The sequence below is a fragment of the Syngnathus typhle genome, linkage group LG14 (assembly GCF_033458585.1).
Source record: "Syngnathus typhle isolate RoL2023-S1 ecotype Sweden linkage group LG14, RoL_Styp_1.0, whole genome shotgun sequence".
In the NCBI taxonomy this organism is placed as follows: domain Eukaryota; kingdom Metazoa; phylum Chordata; class Actinopteri; order Syngnathiformes; family Syngnathidae; genus Syngnathus; species Syngnathus typhle.
The window spans coordinates 3,753,199-3,765,847 of record NC_083751.1 but is presented as its reverse complement, the minus strand read 5'-3'; the positions used below and the strand labels follow the sequence as shown (position 1 = coordinate 3,765,847).

General features: G+C 43.6%; 2 protein-coding genes across 3 annotated transcripts; one reads left to right on the top strand and one right to left on the bottom strand.

Annotated features, from left to right (window-relative positions):
• Positions 1 to 128: 128 nt before the first annotated feature.
• On the bottom strand, positions 129 to 9,190 carry LOC133166997 (alpha-N-acetylgalactosaminide alpha-2,6-sialyltransferase 5-like). 2 transcript variants are annotated; one of them, XM_061297459.1, is made up of 9 exons: positions 8,952 to 9,190; positions 8,746 to 8,856; positions 6,381 to 6,443; positions 3,878 to 4,062; positions 2,180 to 2,292; positions 1,688 to 1,894; positions 688 to 1,097; positions 521 to 628; positions 129 to 421 (listed from the first exon to the last, which is right to left on the bottom strand). In XM_061297459.1, exons 5-9 carry the CDS (start codon positions 2,192 to 2,194, stop codon positions 190 to 192), a joined length of 972 nt encoding a protein of 323 aa, XP_061153443.1. In that variant the 5' UTR covers positions 2,195 to 2,292; positions 3,878 to 4,062; positions 6,381 to 6,443; positions 8,746 to 8,856; positions 8,952 to 9,190; the 3' UTR covers positions 129 to 189. The 2 variants fall into 2 exon arrangements, with proteins under 2 accessions (XP_061153443.1, XP_061153444.1); XM_061297460.1 differs by lacking the exons at positions 8,746 to 8,856; positions 8,952 to 9,190 and having other exon boundaries at positions 6,381 to 6,522.
• Positions 3,741 to 12,537, top strand: LOC133166995 (choline transporter-like protein 5). The gene is made up of 22 exons (XM_061297457.1): positions 3,741 to 3,981; positions 6,257 to 6,305; positions 7,810 to 7,883; positions 7,976 to 8,054; positions 8,132 to 8,204; positions 8,280 to 8,393; positions 8,494 to 8,554; positions 8,621 to 8,717; positions 8,787 to 8,861; positions 8,989 to 9,101; positions 9,168 to 9,299; positions 9,379 to 9,478; positions 9,545 to 9,637; positions 9,786 to 9,876; positions 9,955 to 10,217; positions 10,301 to 10,395; positions 10,469 to 10,572; positions 10,643 to 10,716; positions 10,843 to 10,913; positions 11,002 to 11,090; positions 11,166 to 11,250; positions 11,350 to 12,537. Exons 1-22 carry the CDS (start codon positions 3,945 to 3,947, stop codon positions 11,466 to 11,468), a joined length of 2,088 nt encoding a protein of 695 aa, XP_061153441.1. The 5' UTR covers positions 3,741 to 3,944; the 3' UTR covers positions 11,469 to 12,537.
• Positions 12,538 to 12,649: the final 112 nt, after the last annotated feature.

Here is a 12,649-nt window from a genome sequence, read left to right as displayed (position 1 = left end):
AGATCATTCAGATTCCGCACGCAAGCTTGCTCATGTGGTGAAATTCAAAAGGCGTTCTTGTAACACACAGGAACAAGCAGCAGTCAAAAGCGCTCCCCCCCTCCCCTCACCAATACAGGACAGTCCTGTGTATTGTAATATTTAATGATCAAAACAAAGTTTGGTCCAAGTGGGAATCTCGCAAGCATCTCAAGATCCAGTCTGAATGGCACTGGAGACTTTCACTGGCGCTTTAGGCTTCCAGTCCGGCTGGTAGAAATGGATGTCGAGGCTCTGAGCCCAGTTGGCAAAGATCATCTTCTCTGTGATGAAGCGGTGGTGACTCCCTCGTCGGCTTCTCTCGTGAGACAGGTACATGGTGCACTCGGTGGGGCCGGACGGCTCGTAGTAGTGATACGGCACTGACGGACTGGAAGGGGATCTTCAAGACAGGGGAGGAAATCAGTTTGCTCGAAACAATTTTTGGGTGAGGAGGTATTTTGTAAACACAACAAACTATCTGCTGAAAATGAGAAGATACCTGCAGTGGTCAGGTGGCACCATGCCATAAACGTTGATCCTGTCACATAGCTCCAAGGCCATGGCCATCGTGAACCAGCCAGTACTCAGCCAGGTGTTGGAACTTTTCCTGAACATAAATGTTGATATTTATATCAAATCAATGACCAAATATTTGATTCATCTCACCTGTCAATGCCGGTTTCATTTTTGAAAAGTTCATCAAATGCCATCATTTGGAGTCGAGAAATGATATAAAGTTTGAGACTGGGCAGCTGCTGGTTCAATATCTTCAGATGGTTGAACACGTGGCCTCTGCCGTCGCGTCTCATGCAGTTGCTCGGTCCCCAGAAGACAAACACCGTGCCTTGGGTGGCGTTGAGCAGCTCCCGTTGCTTGCGTAGCAGCCGCTGCAGGCTGGAATGCGCCACTACACGGAGAGTGGTACGCCGGCTCACGTCACGCTCGTAGCCCACGCTGGGGGCGTCGTTCATACGGATGACGCAGTCGGCGCGGTCCATTTCGGGGCCCCTCTCTCCGCCCGTGAGGTGACCCGAGCTGGTGACGAGGGCGCACGTCCCACAGTGCATCTTGAGGGTCTAGGAGGCAAACGGAATACACTGGTTATAAAAAGTCTACACACCCCTTTTGAATGCCATGTTTTTGATCATGGCTAGACAACCTTGGGATTTTGATTTCTAAATTGTGGGCTAGTTTTATAAAATAATAGAGAATACAAAGTACATCAGCCCCAAAAGACGCCGGCCCACCAGGTATCTGGCAGATGGCCAGTCCAGCAAAGCCCTCGGGTGTGATTAAAATAAAATGGGACCAACATAAATCCCCAGTTGTTGCATTTGTGCATCCACATTTTATTTTTTTTTAATCTCCTCTCTATAACACCCAAATAAAATTACAAAAATCTTCTTTCGGCGGCTCCCCATGAAGGTCAAAAGCAGCTTTGCAGTGTAATGCTGGCAAAATGAGATGACTTTTCTCCACGCAGGGGAGCAGTTGACCTCAGACGCCCCCTGATGAAACACAGATAGCACAACCGGATGTGCCCTAGCAACATTTCCGCTGTGGTTTATCAATGACCTGCTCACAAACTACAGCAAGAAGTGCTGTGAGGGAAGCAAAATGTCCAAATGGATTTGAAAAAACTCACTTGATTTGACATATTATTTACCTTGCGGTCCATGACACCTGTGTAGCCACCTAGCGTTGATACCATCCTTGGTCTCTTTCTCATGGCAGACATAGGACCTTCTTTGTGTCGGGAGGAGGATGCTAATGATTGTGGCGAGGATGATGTGTCACCACCAGATCTCCTGTTGTACGCCACCATCAAACTGGTAACCATGGTAACAACAATAATGCTACAAACTCCTTTCCACTGCAACAGAGAGACCAGACAAACACGTCATTGCTACACAACCAAGACTCGGATGGAGGTCAGTGAAACGCAAGGGAATTAAAAATGAATATATATATAAAAAAAAAAAATCCTGACCAGTAAGACTGCATTGCATTGATGCACCCATAATCTGTATTACGATCAGTATAATATAAAATCCTTACCAATTAGATCAAGCTAATTTCAGAGCGTCACTAAAGCATAGCAAAACGGCACATATATACCCCCCCCCCCCCGCCCCCTACAGGTCTAATTTATAATTACCAAGCGTATCCTCATTTTCCTCTCCCCTCGTTTGCAGCCCTCATCCTTTCTCGGCCAAAGCTCGTACGTAGCGTCGGTACTGCTTGTCACGCAGTGGGACTTGAACGCGGGACCTGAAGAGAAACAACGCTCCGGTGACGAGACTACTCCACCCCGCCCTCCTCCCTTTCCTCATGCAAGCTTGCGCAGTCTCTCTTCTCCCCCGCATGATCCTAAACACCTCCGAGTCTCGAGTGCGGCAAGTTGCAAACGTAGAGCACACTAAATCCTTTTTTTTTTTTTTTTTTTTTTTGTCATGGGTTTATTTCTTGTGACCCCCCCCTCCCCCGGAATAATAGGTCTATATTTTTAAATGAATGACAATTAATCTAGCAGTAGCTTGCAATCCAATAAAACAATAGGACTGTCTGCACAAGCAATATTTTGCAGGAAAAAAAAAAAAAAGTCATTATGCAAGCCTCCCAAAATAGAAAGTCCTTCAACTCAGCTCATTCCTTTGTTTGACACAATAATCAATACAACTCAGTCCCACAAAATAAAGGAGAGCCAAAAGTGAGATAGTATCTTTGGGTTCCTACGACTCATTGATGAAAACAAATTGAATTGAACAAATGATTGCTATGCAATTCTTATGTATGATCTAAAAACGCTACTTGCTTGCTTTTCAAGATGTGTGGGACATCTAGCACAATGGATATTGAGAAGAAGATTGTGAATTCCGCTGCAGCTCTTGGTGTAGGAGCAGGTCCATCTGCCTGTGCTATCTATTTATAGCATCAAAGCCCAATCGCATCACTTGTAGTGCAGCACAAATTCCAAAGGATAAAAATTGAGGAAACCCATCACTACGATGCTCTTGTAGCTTCTTTGGTGTCCTCCCTGGATCTTGTGTGCCCACGGCCCTTAGAACACGTTCTGCTGACCGGTGTATCTTTACTCAAAGACTTCTTTAAAGGGACAGTGTGTAAATGTTTTGATTTATTTCTATGTTCATTTGTTTAAAAAAAACGATTAATTTAAATATGTAAAAAATACTATTTTTTTTTTTTAGCAATGCTAATTATATTACCTTGTACACTGTGTGTGCGCGCGTGTGTACGTGAGCGCACATGCATTACTTAGGGGGGGGGGCGTTGGGTCCCATTTAACCTAGAACCGCCTCTGTGCACGTTGGTTTGATCTGTTTACGGTGCTCTGTAAATATTACGGAGTTAATTATTTCCGATTGTCAGTTTCAAATATAAACGAAATGATACATGGATTTATGCACTCCTTTGTTTACACACACGAAAAAAAAGGGGGGGGGGGTCTTCCACGTAAATCTCTGCAGGGGACAGTGTTTTGCCTAACTTTCTCTGCTGAGAGAAAAAAAAAAGGCAATATTTGCTCTTTTATTCCGACATTCTCTATTTTAGTGCCAACTAGAACCGATTCGATCCAAATCTATCTGCAGAAGTAAACAACGTGAAAGGCCATCGAGGAAAGTAGTGCCGAACAAAGAAAAGACAGCTGCGGACCCTTTAAGAGCCTTTTGGAATAATTCATGAAGTGGAGCTGTAAACACTGCTGAAGCAAAGCTGCGTGGCCGAAGCAAGCATCCTCCACGATCTCGGACCGCGTGTTTTGTTGGACTCTCGGTGGTCTGTCCTCCACCCCCCCCCACACACTCCCATCCTCCACCTGCACACCTCGACTCACCTCATCATATGCGGTCCCCGGGTCCAAGGCGACGACGGCGCTGCATCGGTGCCGTTTGAAGAGTGCCATGGCTCGGAAGACGGTCGTTCCATCCGTGTATTATGGTGAGCTTTCGGAATCTTTCTTTTGTCCGACAGCTCTCGGAGGAGTCCAGTGAAGGAATGTTAGCTGCTAACAGACAAACGCTATATAACAAGTTAGATTTTATTATAACAATAATAAAAAATAAAAAAAAAGGTTGTCAGTGTTTCCGATAGAACACTGTTGGTTCTCTGCAAGCACAGAATTTTATTCATTACTATTGATGCATTAATTGATATTTCTACACGCACTCGTGCTTTTACGCACGTTGTGTGTATATTTTGGATTTGTTGCTATATTTTTTTGTCGTCAACCCTCGTCGTCGTTGACGCGTAAAGGTGATGACACTGACATCTCGTTCTCTGGTTAATTGTTGAAGGAAGCAGGGAATTGGTTCATCAGACAAACTCAATGGTGTTAGTCGGAATTTCTCACACTAGCTCCGAAGGACAATGGCAAACGATTCGATGCGTGAGCTATTTTATATTGGAAAATAATATTGAAAACGAAGTGGTTTTAATGGTGTCACTGATGTCTTTATAGTCATTTGGATTGAGAATTAAGGTGGACATTTTTCATAAAGTTCTAAAAAAAAAAAAGGGCACTATAATAATAATGATAATAATAATATTTAGCCCTAGTTGGTCATGTGCATTTACCAATTACAGATAGTGATGTATTCTCGTCACAGGGTAAATACAAGTCAGGTCGACTTACACACAGCATAATACAGTGGCATTGTTTCACCTTTCGTTTACTGAGACAAGTCAATTAGTGAGGTTAATTGTGCCACAGCGGTGTTCAATGCATCAAGCTAATGGAGCATTTTGTGGTGTCATGGAGTGAGCAAGTGGTAGAAATAGTAATGGCACCATCAACGCTGTATTCATCCCCCTTTTCATTTGAGGATACTCTCTATGACGCTTATTTCGTTAGAGTAGTAAATGTCAATGTAGTTCTCCTGTTAATCCTTGATTTAAGGTTCCTCTGGTGTGCAATTACTGAAATGAAGATAATATCGTAATCATTCAGGGACAGGGTAGCTGACGTGACTAGATAGTTGTTCCATTCAAAAAAAAAAATGGAGAAGTGTTCAATCTGGCGCGAAGTTAATTAAGAAATTTCCCGCATGGGTGGATTCCCTAAATCCTGCATTCTCACAGCCAGCCAACATAGACGCTTAAGATGAAGTCCTGTCACACTCGTCAAAGAAATTACACTTTCATCAAAGTCGTAATGTGACTCAACCCAAAGTAAATCCTGATTTTTTAAAAAAAAATTTTTTACTGTGTCTTGGCCCCAGTGCTTCAGAGTATCTTAATTTAATTATCCCAATAATTGCCAATTGAACTTATCAGAGAGGATAAAGAATATATGCATTTATGTATTGTCATATTATCTGGTCTTTTGTTGGTGCTCAAATCAGTCCATTTCTGAAAGGCTTGTAAGCGCCCGTTTGTTAGTCTTTATGTTCTTGTTTGTTAGCGTTAAGCTAAGCAAAGGCTTATGTGCTTGTTTTAAATACCCGACATGACGTGTCGTTGTCATATTAAATATTTGGTTTGACAGTAAACTTTGTCCTTTGACGATCACTGTCACTGCTGGACAAAAGCGAGGCTTCCCAAAGAAGTTGTCAAGGTCACACGGCGGCAACGACACTTCTAGTCAAAAGCACAGAGCAGCAGGCTAGCTGTCAACGGCTGACAATCTCAGACGCTAACGCCTCTCCTGAGGGGCCGAATCCCAACCCGCATCCCCGCTGCTGTTTTTTAAAGAGGCTGTCAGCAAGTCTTTTTTCCCTCCTCCCAATCTCAAAGATGATCCGGTAGGCTTAAAAAAAAAATATATAGATTGCTGACTACGCCGTCCTCCAAAGATTGCTAATATTTAAAAAGATCCCAGGGGGACGCCTCTAAATTAATTTAAAGCGCAGATCCGGATGTCTTGTCTCAGCAACGAGACAAGAACTTAAAAGATAGCACGGATACGGAAAGAAACCAAAGTGGGGAGAAAAGGCTGATTATCTTGAAACAGCGTTAATATTGGAAGGAGTGGGGGAAAAAAAAGCCATCTGGTGCCTCTTAGCTGCGGTGATTGCATCCGAGATGGAGCCCAACGGGAACTGTGGGCGACTGGTGTGATCGTTTTGTGTGAGAGTGTGCGAGTGAAATATTCCATGCACAAACTCAAGTGGTAACACAGCAGCCATTCGAACCACAGTTGACAATGTATATGTTTATGGAGCGTGAAGCTTTATTTGAAAACGTGGTTAACTCTACTCATATTTTATCTTTATAGGTGAGCCATGCACTTTCGACCCAAAGTTCCGAGGGCCAATTCATGACAGGTATTGATTATTCTCATCATTTTTGGGATCAATTCTAAAACCAAGATGGCAGTATTTATTTTCGACGACTTTTACCTTTAACTCGTCACAGCTCGTGACGTGTGTGTCTTGATTCCAACTATTGTGTAAGCTCTCCGCCTGGTAGGGGACAAATTGATCATTTGTCATGGTGGGTTAATACAGAGCGAGGTGCAGTGCCGGCGGCACTCTCCGCTTCGGCACACAAATCAATGAGCATAAGTCAAACTGGTGCTGGGAGTTCAGCTGATGGCACATGTTCTGAAGTAGACACACACAGAAAACACACACACAGAAAAACCACATTTGCCCTAGTCTGTAAGTTTAGCGCAATGCTAACAAATCAATTAATGCTAACCAATAGCATCAGTAGCATAGAAAACCCTGTGTCCAAAATTGTTGAATTCATTCTGCATGTTGTCCTAATCCATCATATCATAGATTGCTATATAACTTATTAAAAAAAACACAAATATTGTCTTTTTTTTTTCTATGTGCCTTTCCTTTTTTAGCATTCTCTTTGTCAAGGCAACCATTTTTGATATTGTTCTTCTTCTGGATCTTATCTAGTGGAAGTGTTCCTAATAATTTGGCTGTTGCGGGATTCCAGTGGCACAACGAAGAAGATATTTTTTCTACTGAAGCAAACCTCCCAATAGTCTCCCCAGTTTTTTTTTTTTTATGATTTAGTCCTTTTCAGATGTAATATGGGATATTATCTTGGTTGGATTCAATGTCTGCAGGCTTCTCTAGGAGTCGTTTGACTTTCTTCTGTCCCTCGTCTGCGGAACATCTCGCACCACGTGTACTTTTGATGTTTTGTTGGCTGAGAGGCTTTCTCCTAATGAGAACCTTCAGAGAACATACTGTACTGCACACTTTTGCTCTTGTTTTGACGCATGCAGACTCCCACCTGGGCTTTTAACAAAACACAATTGAAAGCAAAAAAAAAAAAAGGGCGATACAAAATATGTCACCTTTGAAGCCCCGCCCACTCCAAGTGATAACGACTGCGGCCTGCCTTCCCGCGATAAAAGAACAAAGCCGACCTGTTTTCACTCTCACTTTGTCAGCATGCTTTTGAGGTGACTTTGTATCGGCCGCCGCCGCACGCTGCTGCGTTTGCGCTTTGTCTCGATAACGTCTCTCGTAATTGTGGAGGAGCAAGGTCAGCTCGCCGTCGGCCATCTTGATCGTCCATGATGCCAAGTGGTCGTTAGTGTCCACTGTACGAGCTTTGAAGGAGGGAGGTTGCCATCCGCAGCGGTTGCCATGGCAATCTAAGCACCGCTTCCTCTTCAATTCTTTTTTTTTCCCAAACGTTTGAAAGAAAACGCTAATTACAGTTTTTTTTCCTCTTCTTGTCTCGTCTTCTCCCACTTTCACTGCCGTCTTTGTTTTCAGAACCCACATGGATGAATGAATGAAGCATTTTCTTCTCATTTTGATCTTTTTCCTCCAACTTTTTTCTTTTGTATCTTTGCAGAGAGCTTACTGATGTGGTCTTCTGTTTTATTTTTGTCATCGTCATCTTTGCTTACATCATCCTGGGCCTTGTGGGTGAGTGTGCCACGCTGCTGCTGATATCACACGATAGTTTGGCTTAGCTTTTTAAAAAAATAAAAATAAATATCCCAATTTTGTGTTTTCAGCCTGGGTCAACGGCGATCTCAAGAAAGTCTCCTTTCCAACCGACAGCTACGGGACGCTTTGCGGCGAGGGGAGTAATAAGTGAGTCTTCATCTCTCCCTTAGGTCTTCGAATCGCTCCGAAACGTTCTGACCTCTCTCTTTCCCTCACCCCGGCAGAAACAAAACCAAATTGTTCTACATTGACATTCTCAGTTGTCTGAGCCTCGACCTTCAGTGCCCCACCACCCAGGTGAGACCATCTGCAACGCTGGCTGATCCGAGATTGACGGGTCTTCTCATTAACACAATGTGTTGCCTCCTCCAGCTCTGTGTCTCCGAATGCCCTCAGCAATTTATGTTACTTCTGACTGCTGTGAAAAAAGACGACGAGTGGAACTATTATAAGAAATTCTGCAAACCGGGAGTAACGAAGAGCACGGTACGAGAGTTCTTTTCTTTGTCATGTCAACAGCAACCACACGAGTTGACTCGTTCTAGAAATATTCATAAGCTTCTGCTCTCTGTTTGTCTTCTTTCAGCCCGTTCCTCGCCTCTTAGCCAATGAAGACTGCCCATCCGTGCTCTTGCCCAGCTCAGCCAGTAAGTCAAAGCACCAGCACGCCATGTTTTCATTTCTTCACCGTACCCCTTTTCCCCCTTCCCCAGTTCTTAATCGGTGCTTCCCTATTGTCACGAACCAATCGGAGTCATTGGAAGCCGGCGATAAAAAGATTAGCACCGCCGACTTGAAAAACGCTAGCAGGTAAGAGCCGCTCGCTCGCACAGCTTACCATCTTCGACGAGTGATGACGCTGACCATGTCTTCTCTCAGCATTGCCATGCGCGCTAAAGATATTAGCGCAAAGGTCTTTGAGGACTTAGCCGCTTCCTGGGAATGGATCCTGACGTGAGTTGATCAAACAGAAAGAACCACGTTAACATAATTTAAACCTGTAAAATAGTTAGAAAGCACGATAGGGGCGGGGTCTAGGTGTACCTCATGATGTGACCAGCAAATGTCTTTGCCGTGGCAGTGGCATGGCAATCTCGATGGTGATCAGCTTGATCTTCCTCCTCCTCTTGCGCTTCATCGCCGGCGTGCTGCTGTGGCTCATAATCGCCGCCATCCTCGGCGCCATCGGTTATGGTGAGTTTCGCGCCAGTTCGTCCCATGCCTTTCGAATTTGATTCTCCAGCTCCGTGTGTGTCGTAGGTATCGGCCACTGCTATTGGCAGTACACGAGTCTTCTCGGGAAGGAAGGCGCCGACATCACCATCTCTCAGATCGGCTTCCAAGCAGACTTTCAAGTCTATCTGGAGCTCAGTCAGACGTGGCTCATTTTCAGTACGCTTTAATGAGCCAGTCCGACCTGTGGGGGGAAGGAAAAAAAAAAACTAAATCCACATGTGGTCTTGTTTCAAAGTGATTGTGCTATCTGTGATCGAGGGCATCGTTCTACTTATCCTGATTTTCCTGAGGGAGCGACTGCTCATCTCCATCACGCTGCTGAAGGAAGCGAGCAAGTAAGTTGCAACGATTTTCATTTTGACTGCTTTCACACTTAACTGGTGCCATTTTTTTTTTTTTAGGGCCGTCGCACACATCATGACTACTCTCTTCTATCCCATCTTCACTTTCTGGCTGTTATGCCTCTGCATCGGTTATGGAGTGGTGGTGGCAATGTATCCTTGAGACGCCATTGTTTGGTGGTGGGATAGAAATGGTCGAACCTTTATATGACCAGTTGCAAAAGTATTAACCCCCTTGAACTTATGACTTTATATAGCTACATTGTTTCTGTGTGTGTGCCTTAACTTGGGTTGAATTTAGGTGTTTATCAACGTCCGGAGTTGCCGTCTACAAAATTAAACCTAAAAATAGCCAATGCCGCTTAGGCGACAACACTACGTGCAATCCAAAGGTTATCCTTACAATTTCCTTCGCTCCTTTTGGAATGTATCTGAACATTTGAAATAACGCACCTGTGATTGAATCTCAGAATTTCAGTCAGATCAACCTTCCCGAGAATTGTAGCAACTCGCAATGTTTTTTTGACTCCTACGACGGCGAGGGCTTCTACTATAGCTACATCATGCTCTTGCAAGTTTTCAACTTGTTCACCTTCCTGTGGCTGGTTAACTTTGTCATGGCGCTGAGCCAGTGCACCCTGGCTGGAGCCTTTGCTACCTACTACTGGGCCATGAAGAAGCCCGCAGACATCCCAGCCTGGCCGCTCGCTGCGTCTTTTAAACGAACCTTACAGTAGGTGACTCAATGGACACATGTTGGGTGGTGACTATTTGCAAATCACGTGTTTTATTATGTGGAACTGCTCCTTGTCGCAGATACCACATCGGCTCACTGGCCTTCGGTGCGCTCATCCTCTCTTTGGTGCAAATGGTCCGCATAATTCTGGAATACCTGGATAAAAAACTCAAGCGTAAACTTTCCAACCGTTCCAGATTCCAACTTTGTTGACGACTTTGTTGACGTGTGGCTTGTGTTCTTCTCAGATGGCCAAAATAGGTGCGCTCGCTTCATGATGTCCTGCCTCAAATATTGTTTCTGGTGCCTGGAACGTTTCATCAAGTTCCTCAACAAAAATGCATACATCATGGTAAGTGGCGAGTCTTATTTTTTTTGGGTTGCTCAACTACCTGCAGACTTATTAGCTGACCTTTCAACAGATAGCAATACATGGAAAAAACTTCTGCACCTCCTCCAAGAATGCTTTCTTCCTCCTGATGAGAAACGTTATTCGGTAAGCTTTTTTTTCTTGAGTAGTTTCACTCAGTCTGCCAAGGGAAAATGATCATGGCGCGCATTACTCTGACTAACCACCAGGGGGCAGTGTGGTACATTCAACATTGTTTTCGCATGCTTTTAGGGTGGCCGTCCTGGACAAGGTAACGGACTTCTTGTTATTCCTGGGAAAACTTCTAATTGCGGGAAGTGTCGGTGAGTCCGGCAGCGCTATCTGAATTGTCTTGAGTTCCCTATTTTTCCTCCAAATGATATTCTTTTCCTTCTTTTTCATCTGCCCCAGGCGCGCTTGCATTTTTCTTCTTCACCCGTAAAATCCCCTTCATTAAAGGGCAGGCGCTGACACTAAACTACTACTGGGTCCCTCTAGTGGTAAGGAATGTTAAAAAAAATGAGATGGCCTAAATGCTTTTTGGTGTGATTCTTTTTTTCCTCTTGGTCTTTCAGGCGGTGATTTTGTTATCCTATTTAGTTGCACATGGCTTTTTTAGCGTCTACTCCATGTGCGTGGAAACGTTGTTCCTGTGCTTTTGTAAGTAGTCTTATTTTCTGTGACACATTTAACACTAATTTAAAAACATACTACTCAATTCTTAATTTTTTTTCGTTCTGCTTTTTCCACGCCGGTCAGGCGAAGACCTGGAGAGGAATGACGGTTCCTTCGCTAAGCCCTACTTCATGTCTCCAGAGCTGTGCAAGATCCTGGGCAAAAGTAACGAGGTCGTGGAAAACGATAGGCCATCCGAATGACCGCCTTGGCTGTTATACAAAAAACAAACAGATGTACGACACTCACCTTCCTTCCTACCTGCTCATGGAGATTTTTGAAATGCGTCTTCCGGGAGGGCTTTAAAAGACAACTCCGTTGAACTCCTCACTTTTGGATGCACGTTCTTTTTGGGTGTGTTGCTTTTTCTGCCTTACTGTTTGCAAATCACATGCCACAATGATGATTATCAGAACAAAATGAGGATTTACGCAGGGGGGCACTTTGGTCTTCTGGTGAGATGTTTTGGATTCACTTTCGCTTCTGGAGTGACCTGTGAAAATAGCAAAAAGACAAAAAAATGTGAATATGTCAAATATAACTGAAAAAAAAAATGAGTATAAAAATACTGCTCAACAATATAAAACTTGTTGCCAAAATAAAATGAAAAAATTGGGGGGTAAGGGAATACGTTTTTATAGCTAAAAAGATACAGGTTTTTTTTTTCATGGAAACATTTTACCTTTTGAGAGACACAAATGTATTTTCCCCTTGTAATAATGATGATAGCAAATGTAGAAGAAGCTACGGTTGTAACATGGTTGACTTTCTTTATCCACTTGACATGTCTAGCATGATTCCATTAATGGCTCCTGACGTTTGGCATTTTGGTTGCTTTCTTCCACCACATCTAAACAAAAAAAGTTGTGTATTATATAGCAAGTCGTGACATCATCGCACATGTCCATGACGCTCATATATTAACTGTACTGTAAACCAGACTTGGTGGGAAGTCAAGACTCAAAGGGGGGCGGGGAGGGCTTAATGGTGTTTTTATGTGCCTAGTTGTTCGGGGATGTTGAAATTGTTCTTCTGTGGTTTTAGCGCTAATACCAGAAACCTTTAGAGATACAGTTTGTAAAAAGGATGTCAAAGCCATTTGGGGTATTTTTTTTTTTTTTTAATTGTTCTGATGTAGTGCTGTTTTAATACTAAGTCTAATCGACACGTGTCTGAAGGTTATTCCGTCTTCTTTTGCATAGAGGACTTTTTGTAATCAATGAAATCCAATGACAATGTTGAGTCCTTTTAAATAAAATGGAATGATTTTAATGTGCTGTGATGTGGTTACTGTAACTTGCTTGCCGGTGTTGGATTTGGAGGCCAACAACGCTACAGCCAAGAAATGTGGGCCGTCTCCGAGGCGGTCCCATTTATTATCACA